Below are 15,216 nucleotides of genomic sequence, written 5' to 3' on the forward strand. Positions count from 1 at the left end.
CTTCTTCGCTCCAGTGAGAAAAGCCCTAGCTCCCTCAACCTTTCTTCATAAAACATGCCCTCCAGTCCAGGCAGCATCCTGGTAAATCTCCTCTGTACCCTCTCCAAAGCATCCAAGTCCTTCCTATGAGGCGACCAGAACTGGACACATTATTCCAAGTGTGGTCTAACCAGGATTTTATAAAGCTGCAGCAAAACCTTGCGGCTCTTAAACTTAATACCCCGTTAATGAAAGCCAACACACCATACGCCTTCTTAACAACCCTATCAACCTGTGTGGCAACTTTGAGGGATCTATGTACATGGACCCCAAGATCCCTCTGTTCCGCCACACTTCCACGAATCCTGCCTTTAACCCTGCGTTCAGCATTCAAATTCGACCTTCCAAAATGAATCACTTCACATTTATCAAGGTTGAATTCCATCTGTCACTTCTCAGCCCAGCTCTGCATCCTGTCAATGTCCTGTTGTAACCTGCAACAACGCTCAACACTATCTACAACTTCCCCAACCTTTGTGTCATAGGCAAACGTACTAACCCACCATTCCACTTACTCATCCAAGTCATTGATAAAAACCACAAAGAGCAGAGGTCCCAGAGTAAATCCTTGTGGGACACCACTGGTCACCGACCTCCAGGCAGAATACTTTCCATCCACTCCCACTCGCAGTCTTCTTTTGGCCAGCCAATTCTGTATCCAGACAGCCAAATTTCCCTGTATCCCATGCCCCCTAACTTTCTGAATGAGCCTACCATGGAGAACCTTATCAAATGCCTTACTGAAATCCAGATACACCACATCCACTGCCCGACCTTCATCAATGTGTCTCACCACATCCTCAAAGAATTCAATGAGGCTGGTGAGGCATGACCTGCCCTCAAAGCCATGCTGACTATCTTTAATCAAACTATGTTTTTCTAAATAATCATAAATCCTATCTCTCAGAATCCTTTCCAATATTTAGCTCATCACAGACGCAAGACTGATGGGTCTGTAATTCCCAGGGATTTCCCTATTCCCTTTCTTGAACAGCAGAACAACATTCGCCTCCCTCCAATCATTCGGTACTACTCCAGTGGAGAGTGAGGACGCAAAGATCATCGCCAATGGCACCACAATCTCCTCTTTCGCTTCCCGTAGTAACCTTGGGTATATCCCGTCAGACCCAGGGGACTTATCTATCCTGATGCTTTTCAAAATTTCCAGCACATCCTCCTTCTTAATATCAACCGTTTGAGTCTATTAACCTGGTTCACACTGTTCTCATGAGCAACAAGGTCCCTCTCTCTAGTGAATACTGAAGCAAAATATTCATTTAGGGCCTCCCTCATCTCCTCAGACTCTGGGCACAAGTTCCCTCCACTATCTCGGATTGGCCCTACTCTCACTCTGATCATCCTCTTATTTCTCACACAAGTGTAGAACGCCTTGGGGTTTTCCCCAATTCTTCCCGCCAGGGCTTTTTCATGGCCCCTTCTAGCTCTCCTCAGTCCATTTTTGAGTTCCTTCCTGGCTACCTTGTAACCCTCTAGAGCCGAGTCAGATCCTTGCTTCCTCAATCTTACGTAAGCTTCCTTCTTCCTCTTGCCTAGAAGCTCCACTTCACTTGTCATCCAAGGCTCCTTCACCTTACCATTCTTTCCTCGTCTCAGTGGGACAAATCTATCCAGCACTCGCAGCAAGTGCTCCTTGAACAACCCCCACATTACTGTTGTGCATTTCCCCCAAGAACAATTGTTCCCACTTTATGCTCCTCAGATCCTGTCTAATTGCAGTGTAATTTTCCCTCCCCTAATTAAATATCTTCCCATACTGTCTGTTCCAATCTCTCTCCATGACTATGGTAAAGGTCAAGGAGTTGAGGTCACTGAAATGCTCTCCCACCGAGACATCTGACACCTGGCCTCGTTCGTTGCCGAGCACCAAGTCCAATATGGCCTCCCACCTAGTCGACCTATCGACATATTGAGTCAGGAATCCTTCCTGCACTCACCTGACGAAATCTGCTCCATCCAAAACATTTGCACTAAGGAGGTTCCAGTCAATATTAGGGAAGCTGAAGTCACCCATGGCAACAATTCTGTTACTTCTGCACTTTTCCAAGATCTGCCGCCCAACCTGTTCCTCTATCTCTCTGCTGCTATTGGGGGATCTATAGAAAACTCCCAATAAAGTGACTATTCCTTTCTTGTTTCTGACTTCCACCCATACTGACTCAGTAGACAAACTCACCTCAACTACCTCCTTTTCTGCAGCTGTGGTGCACTCTCTAATTAACAGTGCCACTCCCCCTCCTCTTTTACCTCCCTCCCTAGTTTCAAACTTTTTTCTAAATTATAAATGATGATAATATCTGTTCTGGTAGTATAATGTCATGATCCATTGAAACTACAATACTCTGTGCTACAGAGAACAGGTTACGGGTTATTTTCCCTGGCAAGTGCCAAATTATCTGATGATGGTTTGGAATTGCCCAACTATTACTTCTTAATTTACTTCACCGTTTCTCCTCCTCTTTCTGACTTGGGTAGTGCATTGTACTTTGATTTAGTGTCACCGGGGTAGAAAGGGAGAAGAAAAAAAACAAAACACATCAACCAATGCATCCCATTAGTCTTCACCCAAGAGAATGAGGATGTAGGTATGGAATTCAGGGAGAGGGACGGAGGTTTTTGAGCAAATTGCCATAGGGGGTGACAAGGTATTGGAGGTGTTGGCAGGTATAAAAAAGTGGACAAATCTCAAGTTGGGATGAATTGTGTGGCGAGGGAGGAGATTGCAAGGGCTGTGACCCCAATTTTTAATTCCTTTCTGGCCGTGAGGGAGGTGCCAGAGAACTACAGAACAGATAATGTTCTTAAGAAGGGTTGTATAAATAAGCCAGGGACTACAGACCAATGAGCCGCACATCAGTGGCAGGGAAACTAGTGGAGGAAATTCTGAAGGAAATAATCTCCACTTGGAGAGGCAAGGTTTGATCAGGGATACTCGGCATGGCTTTGTCAGAGGGAGGCCATGCCTAACAAATTAGATTGAATTTTTGGAGGAGGTGACCAGGTGTGTAGATGAGAGTAGTACAGTTGATGTAGTTTATATGGATTTCAGCAAAGCCTTGAGAAGGTCCCACATGGTGACTTATTGAAGAAGGAAAATGCACATGGGATACAGGGTAATTTGATGAGGTGGATTCAAAACTGGCTTAGTTGTAGCAGGCAGAAGATGATAGATGGCTGCTTTAGTGACTGGAAGCCTGTGTCCAGTGAATACCACAGGGACCTATGCTGGGTCTCCTATTATTGGTAATTTATATAAACAGCATAGATATAGATTACTATTTATGCAGGATCATTAAGTTTGTAGATGACACAAAGATTAGTCGGGTGGTTAACAGTGAGTTTGAGCGACTTGGATTACAGGAAGTTGAGATGGTCAAATGGGTAGATAAGTGCCAGATGGAATTTAACCCTGAGAAGTGTGAGGTGATACACTTTAAAATGAGTAATTTCACAAGGAAGTATTCAATGAATGGGATCTTCATGTTTGTCTATAGATCTCTGAAGGCGGAAGGGAAGGTTAATAGGCTGGTGAAAAAGGCATATGGGATACCTGTCATTATCAATTGAGGCACAGATTACAAAAGCAGGGAGGTCATGTTGGAGTTGTACAGCACTTTGATGAGGCCACAGCTAGAGTACTGTGTGCAGGTCTGGTCGCCACATTATAGGAAGGATGTGATTGCACTGGAAGGGGTGCAGAGGGGACCAGGATGTTGCCTGGGATGGATCATTTAAGTTATGAAGAAGGTGGATCTTTGGATGAAGAGGGTGGATACACAGGGTGACTATGGAGCAGTTGTTCCCTTTAGTTGAAAGGTCAGTCACAAAGGGGCACAAGTTCAGGTGAGGGGCAGAAGATTTAGGGTGGATGCCAGGAGAAGCCTTTTTTACCCAGAGGGTGGTGACGGTCTGGAATGCTCTGCCTGTGGGGGTGCCTCACACCTTTTAAAAAGTACCTAGATGATCACTTGGCATGTCATAACATTCAAGGCTATGGGCCAAATGGGATAGGTAGGTCACGTGTTTTTCATGTGTTGGTGCAGACTTAATGGGCTGAAGGGCCTCTTCTGCACTGAATTTTCTGTGATTCTGATAAAACTTTTACTCTATCACTATCCATCAGTTAGGTGGCATGGCGGCACAGTGTTGCCTCACAGCGCCAGGGACCCGGGTTCATTTCCAGATCTGGGTAACTGTGTGGAGTTTGCACTTTATCCCCATGTCTGTGTAGGTTTCCTCAGGTTGTTCGGTTTTCCTCTCAGTCCAGAAATGTGCAATTAGGTGCGATTATGGGGTTACGGGATAGAGCTAGGCCAGGTGCTCTTTCAGAGGATCGGCGCAGACTCGATGGGCCTAATGGGCTCCTTCTGCACTGTAGGAATTCTATGGTTATATAGTAACTCCATTTTGGAAATGGGCAAGTCTGACTACCAATCTGGCAGAGGACTGTGCTTTGGTGTAATGTCTGGCATGATCAAATCACTGCATTCAGGAATAGATCATTAAGATCCTTACTGCAAAGAGACTGCAATACAGGAACAAGGAGCAGCTCAGTGGCTAGCACTGTTGTCTCACAACACCAACCACCCCAGTTCGATTCCAACCTTGGATGACTGTGTGGAGTTAGCCCTTTTGCCCAGTGACTGCTTGGGTTTCCTCCGGGTGCTCCGGTTTCCTCCCTCAGTCCAAAGGTGTGCAGGTTAGGTGGATTGGCCATGCTAAATTGCTCCCTTTTGTCCAAAAGATGCACAGGTTAATTGGGGTTATGGGGATAGGGCGAGGGAGTGGGCCCAGGTAAGGTGCTCTTCAGGAGGGTTGGTGCTGACTCGATGGGCCGAATGGCCTCCTTCTGTACTGGAGGGACTCGATGAGTCCCTACAGATTCGAACATGGATTCGATGAAGGAAGTTTTGCTACAGTTGTACGGGGCATATGTGCAGCTTTGTTTTCCATATTTGAGGAAGGATATACTAGCATTGCAGGCAGTACAGCCAAGGTTCATTGACTGGTTCCAGAATTTGGTTGCAGTTGTCCAAGGTAATGGAAGGCTTCTAAATTTTAGTAGTTTTCAGATGATGGTGGGTAAATTCAATTCATTGCATGTGTCCTGCGTTTGGCAGGGAAATATATTGAAAATTCAATGCAAGACCAGCAGGAAGTAATTAATCATGAACTTTTTACTTATCCGTACCATTAGATTCATAGCAACTGTGGCTACATGGTGTCTAATAGTCTTTAAATAGGGCAATATATTCCCTCAACAACATTTACTGAATCGATTCCATATCAATTGGATAACATATGTAATTAACAACATTTCTAAAATAAACATATTTGGATCGAAACACCATGATAAGATGAGGCACTGAGATTGTTAAGGGATCAGAGTTCAGTGAATTGATACAAGTATTAAATAGCTTTTTAAAATTCAATTCCATTTAGCAGGAAACCTTTTGGCCAGCTAGTTGGTACAAAAGATATTTATTTTTGCATTAGCTAAATAAATTGGCAAAGCTCAATAAAAAGATATCTTTGTTCAAGGAAATCGATCTTACAAACATTTTTAGTAACCCTTTGTCAACTCAAACATTAAATAATTATAAAATACATAATTTCCTCAATCTCAAACACATAATGCAGACATCCATCAACATTGAGCAGACCGCAATGGTGAAAAGACATAATTGGCACATAATTAACTCAATAAAGAATCCAGCATTTAAATGTGAATAGTCCACCTTTCTTTATTAACTTATATCCAATCTGATCAGTGACTCTCACTAACAGTTAAGAAAGAACCTGGGATTTGATCAAACTAAAATGCAGCTACATTGTTATACACGACACATGATTACTGTTAATGGATAAGTGCAGCACTAACACTTAAATGGCTTGGCATGGGGTCGAGGCAATAAATCCACTTAGGTTTAGGGTAATAAAACAAGCAGTGTTGTTAAAGTGTTACAGTAAAACAAATGCGCAAGTGAAACCATATATACCAAGCAATCTGATGAAAACTTGGTACAGATTTATCACACAAAGTAATATAAATTTTCATTCAGTATTCTAATCTTTTGCCTTCTCCAAAATAGTTTTATAAACAAGGAAAAGTTAACAAAAACATCAGCTTTGGTGAGTTGCTGAAATGCATTTCGTAGAATAGTACACAATGCTGTCACTGTGTACAGGTGGCGAAGGAAGTAAATGTTTAAGGTGGTGGATGGGCTGTCAATCAAACAGGCTACTTAGTCCTGGCTGGTGTCAAGCTTCTTGAATGTTGTTCGGGCTGCACTCATTCCAGGCAAGTGGAGAGTATTCCATCACACCCCTGATTTGTGCCATGGACGTGGTGGATAGGCTTTGGGGAGTTGGAATTCCCAGTCTCGGATCTGCTGTTATCGGCATTTACATGGTCGTCCCAGTTCAGTTTCCAATCAATGGTAACTCTCTGGGTATTGACAGTGGGGGATTCAGCAATGAATTGAATGTCATGGGTTAATGGTTCGATTCTCTCTTGTTGGAGATGGTCATTGCCTGGCACTTAAGTGGCAAGTAACATTAATTTTTTTAAAATAAGGAGCAATTTAGTGTGTCCAATCTATCAACCCTGCACATCTTTTGGGTTGTGGGGGTGAAACCCACGCAGACACGGGGAGAATGTCAAAACTTCACACAGGCAGTGACCCGGAGCTGGGATCAAACCCAGGTCCTCAGCGCTGTAGTTGGCAGTGCTAACCACCGTGCCACCCTTGGCAAGTAACATTCATGCCACACATCAGCTGAAGCTTGAATATTGTGCAGGTCTTGATGCATACGGATAGAGACTGATTTAGTATCAGAGGAGTTACAAACAGTGTGGAACATTGTGCAGTCACTCTGAACACCCCCACTTCCAACCTTATGATGGAGGGAAGGTCATTGATCAAGCAGCTAAAGATGGTTGGGCTAAGGGCACTACCCTGAGGAACCCATGCAGCAACAGCAACATCCCAGGACATTGACATAAAGGCCAGCACGGTAGTACAGTGGTTAGCATTGTTGCTTCACAGCTCGTGTCCCAGGTTCGATTCCCGGCTTGGGTCACTGTCCGTGTGGAGTCTGCACGTTCTCCCAGTGACTGCGTGGGTTTCCTCCGGGTGCTCAGGTTTCCACCCACAGCCCAAAGATGTGCAGGCTAGGTGGTTTGGCTATGCTAAACTGTCCTGAGTGTCCAAAAAGGTTAAGTGGGGTAACCGGGATAGGGTGGAGGTTTAGGCTTAAGTAGGGTGCTCTTTCCAAGGATCAGTGCAGACTCGATGGGCTGAATGTCCTCCTTCTGCACTGTAAATTCTATGATTCTATGACTTAGATGGTCAACGTCCATTGTGCTAGGTATAATTCCAACCAGTGGAAACTTTACCTCGATTCCGACCTACTTCAGTTTTGCGAAGGCTCCTTGATGCCCTACTTGTTCAAATGCTGCCTTGTTGCAAATGGCAGTCGTTCTTACCTCACCTCGAGTTCAGCTCTTTTATCCAAGTTTGGTTCAAGGCTGTAATGAGGTCAGGGGTTGAGTGGTCCTGGCAAAATCCAAACTGAGTATCAATGAAGTGCCACTTATTAGCACTGTTGATGTCACCGCCTATCATTCTGCTGATGATGAGGAATAGATTGATGGGGTGGCAATTGGCCGAGTGGATTTGTACTGCCTTTTGATGCCAGGACATACACTGACAATTTTCCACACTGCCAGGTAGATTCTCGTGCTGTAGCTGCACTGGAACATCCTGGCCAGAGGTGTGGCTAGTTCTGGAGCACAGTTCTTTAACACTTTTGCCAGAATGTTGCCTGGACCCATAGCCGTTGCAATATCCACTGCCCTCATTCCCATCATAAAGGATGGGAATATTTGCGTTTTTACTCCTCCTGTTAGTTGTTGAATTGCCCACCACCATTCATGACTGGATGTTATAGCAGGCCTACTAGATTTAGTCATTTGTTGTGGGATCGCGTAGCTCTGTCTATCACCTGTTGCTTCTACTGTTTGCATGCATGTATTCTGGTGTTGTAGCTACATCAGGTTGACACCTCATTTTTAGGTATGCCTGATGCTGCTTCTGGCATGCTCTCCTGCACTCTAAATTGAACCAGGGCTGATCCTTCATCTAATGGTAATGGTAGACTGGGGCGTTTGCCGGGCCATGAGGTTACAGATTGCAGTTGAATACAATTCTTCTGTTGCTGATGGCCCATTAGTGCCTCATGGATTACTGGGTCTGTTCAAAAGCTATCCCATTTAGCGTGATGGTAGTACCGCATAACATTATGTAGGCTAACCGCAATGTAATGACAGGACTTGGATAGGTGCATCGAAGACAGGTAGATTGGTGAGGATGAGATTTTCTCTCATTGGATGTCTGACCACCTGCCGCAGACCCAGTCGAGCAGGTATGTCCTTTAGGATCAGCCAGCTCGATAAGTAGTGGTACCATCGAGCTATTCCTGCTGATGGACATGAAAGTCCCCCACCCAGAGCACATTCTGTGCCCTTGTCACCCTCAGTTCCTCTTCCAATTGGTGTTCAGCATGGCGGAGAACTGATTCATCAGCTGAGGTTGGGGGGTGTGCAGTAGGTTTCCTTGCCTAAAAACTGATGGTATGAGATTTCCTGGGGTCCAGAGTAAATGTTTAGGACCCACAGGGCAACCCACTGTATACCATGTGCTGCCGCCTCTGGTGGGACAGGACATATCCAGGGCTGGTAGTGGTGGAGTCTGGGGCATTCACAGTAAGATATGATTTGGGAGTATGCCCGAGTTATGCGTGACAGATGTCCCAATTTTGGCATAAGCCCAGAGGTGCTTTCCTTCCCTAAAGGACATTAATGAACCATCACTATTAGACGAGCTTTAATTCCAGATGCCTTAGTGCGATTTGAGCATGAGCCCCCAGAGCTTTTGCCTCGGCCTTCGGATTGCTGGTCCAGTGATATTACCTTCATTGTTAAAGACTAAACAGACTGTACAATTTCAGTAATTGAAACAGAAAATGCTCCACAGTCATATTAAATGACTTGCTGAGCATTTCCAGTTTTTATTTCTGATTTCCAGCATCACAGTACTTTGCCGTTGTACATTTTCAGTGTCCTGCCTTTATTTTAAATTAACATACACTTTCTTCCATTAACTACCATATATTAATCAAACAATAAATGCTCACATTGAAAATAAGCAGTTGGCAATGTGTCTGAAAACCTAATCAAATGTGATAATCATTTGCTCTTTCATATTCAGATTACTTCTTACCATTCTCTCTGCTTCTATTTCGGCAAGGCGGGTCCTGTGCTTTCGACCTAATCGCAAGACCTTTTTCCAAGTGTAGTAGTATTCAACACATTGTGCCACAGTCTTTGACTTTACCTGTAATAAAAGAATCAGGCTGATAGTGTTGCATTACAATCAGAATTCCATTTTCATACATATTTGCTGAATAACAGAAGTTTTGCATTAAACTTTAACACAGAGCTTATATATAATTGTAGGAATGAGTTTCATCTGCACGTTATGTACCCAGAGAATGGTGAATATGTGGAATTCACTGCCACAAAAGGTAGTTGAGGCCAAAACGTGTAATTTCAAGAAAGAATTAGGTATAGCTCTTGTGGCTAAAAGGAAATTGGGGGGGGAGGGGGGGGGGGGGGGGGGCTGGAGAGAGAGAGAGAGAGAGAGAGAGAGAGAGAGAGAGAGAGAGAGAAGGCTGGATCAGGGTACTGTATACATTTTTATTCATGTACCAGATGTGGGTGTTGCTGGTAAGGCCAGCATTTATTGCCCATTCCTAGTTGTCCTTTAGAAGGTGGTGAGTTGCTTTCTTGAACCGCTGCAGTCCTCGAGGTGTAGGTACTGTTAGGGAGGGAGTTCCAGGATGTTATCCCAGCAACAGTGAAGGAACAGTAATATATTTCCAAGTCAGGGTGGTGAGTGACTTGGAAGGGAACATCCTGGTGGTGGGGCTCCCAGGTATCTGCTGCTCTTGACCTTCTGGATGGTAGTGGTCGTGGGTTTGGAAGGTGCTGTCTAAGGAACCTTGATGGGGTACTGCAGTGGTACAAACGGCTGTCATTTTTTGTCGGTGATAGAGGGTTTGAATGTTTGTGGATGGGGAGCAATCAAGTCAGCTGCTTTGTCCTGGATGGTGTTGAGATTCTTGTATGTTGTTGGAGCTGCACTCATCCTGGCAAGTGGAGAGTTTTCCATTACACTCCTGACTTGTGCCTTGTAGATGGTGGACAGGTTTTGGGGGTTCAGGAGGTGAGTTACTCGCCGTATAATTCCTAGCCTTTAACCTGCCCTGGTAGCCACAATATTAATATGGTTAGTCCAGTTCAGTTTCTGATCAATGGTATCCCCCAGAATGTTGATTATGGGGGATTCAGCGATGGTAATGGCTTTGAATGTCAATGGGCGGTGGTTAGATCCTCTAATGTAGGAGATGGTCATTGCTTGGCACTTGTGTAGCACAAATGTAACTTGCCACTTGCCAGCCCAAGCCTGGATATTGTCCAGGTCTTGCAGCATTTGGACATGGGCTGCTTCATTTACAAACCCACCTGGTAGAATGTAATTGTACAGAAATGTTCATTTTCACATTTTGCACCTCCTTGAATGAGACGCAAGATAATTGAAAGAGGCAACTAGGAGAGGGATGCAGCTCCCTTCAACTTGGAACCGTAGTATAAACCTCATTGCTTTTATGGGTACCAGAACTGGTGTTCATTCTTTTTTCAAATGGAGTAAAATGTTAAAGTTGATACATTTCTGATTAGATTTATTGTCACATGTACTGAAGTACAGTGAAAAGTATTTTTCTGCGGCCAAGGGAATGTACACAGTACGTACATAGTAGACAAAAGAATAAATTACAGAGAACATTGACAAATGGTACGTCGACAAACAGTGATTGATTATAGTGCGAACAAGGGGCCAAACAAGTTGAAAGACCTGTTAAAATCCACATCAAGGAAAATCTAGGTGGTAACAGTTTAAAGCAGAAGACCTTTGTCGATCTCATCTGCACCAGCACTGCCTCCCCCATCTCCCATTCATCCACAGCATTTTCCTTGGTGCATTTATATTAGCCCTGAATCCCATTTGTTGACAAGAACCTAGTGCATTTCCTGCTTTAAATCTATTTAGGTTTCTTGTTACCACTGAGTTGCCGGGATTTAAGTTGCATTGCCTATTTTATTGTCATTAGCTTATCAACACAGCTACTTTTTCTTAAATTCTGTACAAAGCAGAAAAACTTACTCGAGTCCAAACTGTTGGGAGTTTATTTTCAAATTGTGTTCAGTTTGTAAAAATCTGAACTGGCCTATTTATTGCACTCATCTCAATGGGCTGATGTTGCTGAAAGTGTTTGCTATGTTGCAAGTGACTCAAGTGAGGCAAAGTATTAGTGTTTCAAACAAGGCTGATGCAGGACAGTCCATGCACCACTACATGACCAATAAATGAGCATAAACATCAATGGATCAATCTGTGTGCTGCCTCAGTTTAACTGAAGTCAAATATGAGCTTGTTCCAGAACAGGATGGAATCTTGGTCCAAGTTGTAGAAAATATAATCAAAAATCAGTCTATCTGGAACAGGGCAATTTAGGACCTGTATGCTATCCAGGTGAGGGAACTGACAAGGAATCGAACCTGGAACCTTCTGGTTGGTATGACATTCTGCCTGAACTGAGGCTTTAGGAGATCTCAGTACTGAAATCTGCTGCATCAATGTGCAATGCCAGGTAGCATGTGAATGCACATTTATTCCCACGCTAGAAGTTTTCTTCTTGGCTGTCATGTTACCTGGAGATACTTTTGTACCTCTGATAAACCAGCTACAGTGGCTTAAGCAGTACCGTGACAGTAGCTTGCTTGCCGGTCCTTGCTAGGCAATGGTTACCTAAAGGGGTGGGGAAAAAAACTGTACTGACATAAGCTACAACAGACTAATGTTTGCGGTTAATTTGTATTTTTCAGGCTGAAATGTTTTTATGTCAAAAAAACCTAAATGGATTGCCTGCATGCGGTAAGAAATGGCTGTAAAATGAAATGAAATGAAGATCGCTTATTGTCACGAGTAGGCTTCAATAAAGTTACTGTGAAAAGCCCCTAGTTGCCACATTCCGGCGCCTGTTCGGGGAGGCTGGTACGGGAATTGAACCGTGCTGCTGGCCTGCCTGGGTCTGCTTTTTAAAAGCCAGTGATTTAGCCCAGTGTGCTAAACCATCCCCTGTGCTAAACCAGCCCCTCATATGGGAAGAGTAAGTTTGAGGTTACTTGATCTGAATAAACATGCCAGGGTCCAACGCACAAATGGGAAAGAAAAAGAGAGAAGAAATAAATATCTTTCGACTAGCCATAGTTTAAAAAAAATATCATTTTATTTATATTAATTAACACCATCCATTCTGTCAGGGAAGCATTTTGACACATCGGTCAGAATTTAACGGAAACATGTCTATGTTTCTTTATGGCGGGTTTTGCAGAGAGTTTCCAACCGGCTATGCCGGTGAGTTCCCCATCGCTATTCAATGATACTTGGTCACGATTTTGGGCCCTGGGGAGGTTCTCACCGGTTGAGCCCACATTTAGAATTTTTTTCAGCACTGGGAGCTGAACCCAGAGATCGGGCTGCCACTGTGAAAGGGTGCCCCAATCTCTAAGTGAGCTTGTGGGTCTTCCACACCCTCCACCCCACCCATGGGCAATGTCACACCCCCAACACACGTGGGAGCTACCCTCCCCCCTCTCCAAAGTCAGGACACCCCGCTACGGAGTCCCTGAGGGGCCATCCCACACCCTCTTACAGGCCCCCCCTCCAAGATCCCACCCATCATATACCCAACCTCCCAGAGGCCCCTATTTACCCACTCTGCACCCCCCCCACCCTTCAAACCTCCCTCCACCCTCCTTTCATGGGCCCAGACCCTTGGCAGTGCCGCTCTGGCACCTGGGCACCCTTGGACTGCCACTCTGACAGTGCTCCTGCCACTTTGGCAGTGCCAAGGTGCTAGCTGGACAGTGCCAAGGTGCCCATCTTCCAGGGGGAGGGCCAGGGAGCCACCCTGCACTAGCCCTGACCACCCGGGGCCTCCGATGGCCCGGGAAATCCCCAAGGTGGCATTCCACCTGGTTCACGTTTCTGAGAACCAGTACTGAACGGCGCCCGGTTGAGGACACCCTGGGGAGGCAAGTAGATCCCAGGTAAGCTCGCTTAAGGAGGTTTAAAACCTACCTAGGCGCTCACCATTTGATCAGGCCCCTTTTGGGCAGGATTCTGATTCCGACTCCATGCGGAACTTAGTTATATCACGCGAGGCATAAAGGCTGCCGGGAAGGAGGACTCTCCCGGGATCTACCGGCCGCATTGCGCTCTCGCTTGAGCTCAACTCGGCTGGTAGATCGCGATCAAAATGGCTTTTGACTTCTGCTCGAAAATGTAACAAAGATTAAGATCACACTCTGTGTTAACTTCAAACAAAGTCTGAAGCTTCCATGGATCCAATTTTACTTTTGTACATTTCATTTTTAAATACCTGTAACAAGAAGTTACATTGCCAACTGCAGTTGTATCGCATTTTTCAGTGAGGGAGTGAAAGGATGTCAATTATATTTTTGAGGCAACAAAACGTACCCCCACCAAAGAACTAAAAATTAAAACATAAAACCAGTTCTCGACTTTCTGGCTCAACGATAGGGTACTGGGACAGTAGCAGCAGCAACCCGGGGAGGGAAAAGGGGAGGGAAAAGGGGGGGGGCCGACAATGACTATGTTTGTTTATTTAATTTTATTATTTTTTTAAGTTCTTTTGTTGTTCATTAGGGTTGGGGGGGTGGGGGGATGTGATACATGCGCCGATACGGTCTGGGGGTGTCACAGTTATTATGGGTTATTTTGTTGCATTTCATTGTTTGTCGTTATGTTTTATATTTTCTGTAAAAAATTCCAATAAAAATTATATTAAAAAAAAACATAAAACCAGAGCAACAGAGGCAATGTAAATAATTTAAGCGACCGATATAGCTGACATTGAAAGAAATATAAAAAAAGATGTTTGAAAGTGACAGATCAGTATATGGGAATTTTATTGTTTAAAGGTACTAGATAGACAGAACTATAAGTTTAATTATCAGACTTAATTAATGAAGCGCAGGCTTGTGCATAATTACAGAACCCAACTAGAATGATGACACAAACGGTCAAATTAAAACATACTAAAGCTCATAATAAGTAAATGCTTTACAGCACATTTCTTCACTGATCATGTACAATTTAATTTATCAGCGAGTGTTTCAGTTCTGGAAGCCAGTGCCCGAGTGAGGGTGTGGTAGAGGCAGATTCAATTGTGGCTTTCAAAAGAGAATTTGCCACGCACCTGAAAACAAAACTTGCAGGGCTGTAGGAAAAGGGCAGAGAGTGGAGCTCCCAGGGTTGCATTTGCAGAGACCTGGCTGGGATACAACAGGCCAAATAGTCTCTAGTGTTGTAACAATTCTATGATTGACTCTGCCCCATTTACTCCCATCACCTTAAGGAAAAGTCTTAATTATCCCAATGGATAGTTGTTAAATTCCTCATTCGCTACCTATACTTGCACCTTTATTATTCAAAATTGACAGGCTGTCTTTACAGCTAACATTTTCAATATCCCAGCAAAGAAGCTACTGACCATCCTTGTCTACTTATTTTCCAATAACGCCCTCGCTTCTCTAATTAGATGCTTACTGAGCACCTTTTGATCAGCTGACAGCATCAACTACTTTTACTGGGAGTCTGATCCACATAATCAGTTGTATCCATCGGTGTGTGTCCGGGTTCGTACCCATCTGGAAATGTTGCACCTGAAATCTCACCCAAGGCTTATTAACTTTGTAGCTGCGTTATCTGGTCCTGTGCTCACAGTTCAATTTAAACATTCTCACCCTTTGGAACAGCTCTTCTTTTATAAAGCAGTCATAAAGCTACAGTACGTTACCGTGGTGATATTCAATACAGAACTCGGGTTGACAGGTTCAAAGCCTTGAATTATTGATCTAAGTCAGGGCATTAGTAGTTGAGATGTTTGCAGTCACTTGAGGAGAAATACCAAATTTACAATATTCAAAACATTAATTTCTTATGCTCC

The 15,216-nt window shown here is 44.2% G+C and overlaps 1 protein-coding gene across 9 annotated transcripts in view; it reads right to left on the reverse strand.

Moving 5' to 3' along the window:
* Positions 1-15,216, reverse strand: part of LOC119973889 (transcriptional-regulating factor 1) — a 274,278-nt gene that overhangs the window by 9,501 nt on the left and 249,561 nt on the right. For all 9 annotated transcript variants that reach the window (XM_038812482.1, XM_038812474.1, XM_038812510.1 and 6 more), the window contains one exon: positions 9,342-9,455. In XM_038812482.1, coding sequence (XP_038668410.1) covers positions 9,342-9,455 — 114 coding nt within the window. The remainder of the gene's footprint in view (positions 1-9,341; positions 9,456-15,216) is intronic.

Source organism: Scyliorhinus canicula, chromosome 1 (assembly GCF_902713615.1).
Source record: "Scyliorhinus canicula chromosome 1, sScyCan1.1, whole genome shotgun sequence".
In the NCBI taxonomy this organism is placed as follows: domain Eukaryota; kingdom Metazoa; phylum Chordata; class Chondrichthyes; order Carcharhiniformes; family Scyliorhinidae; genus Scyliorhinus; species Scyliorhinus canicula.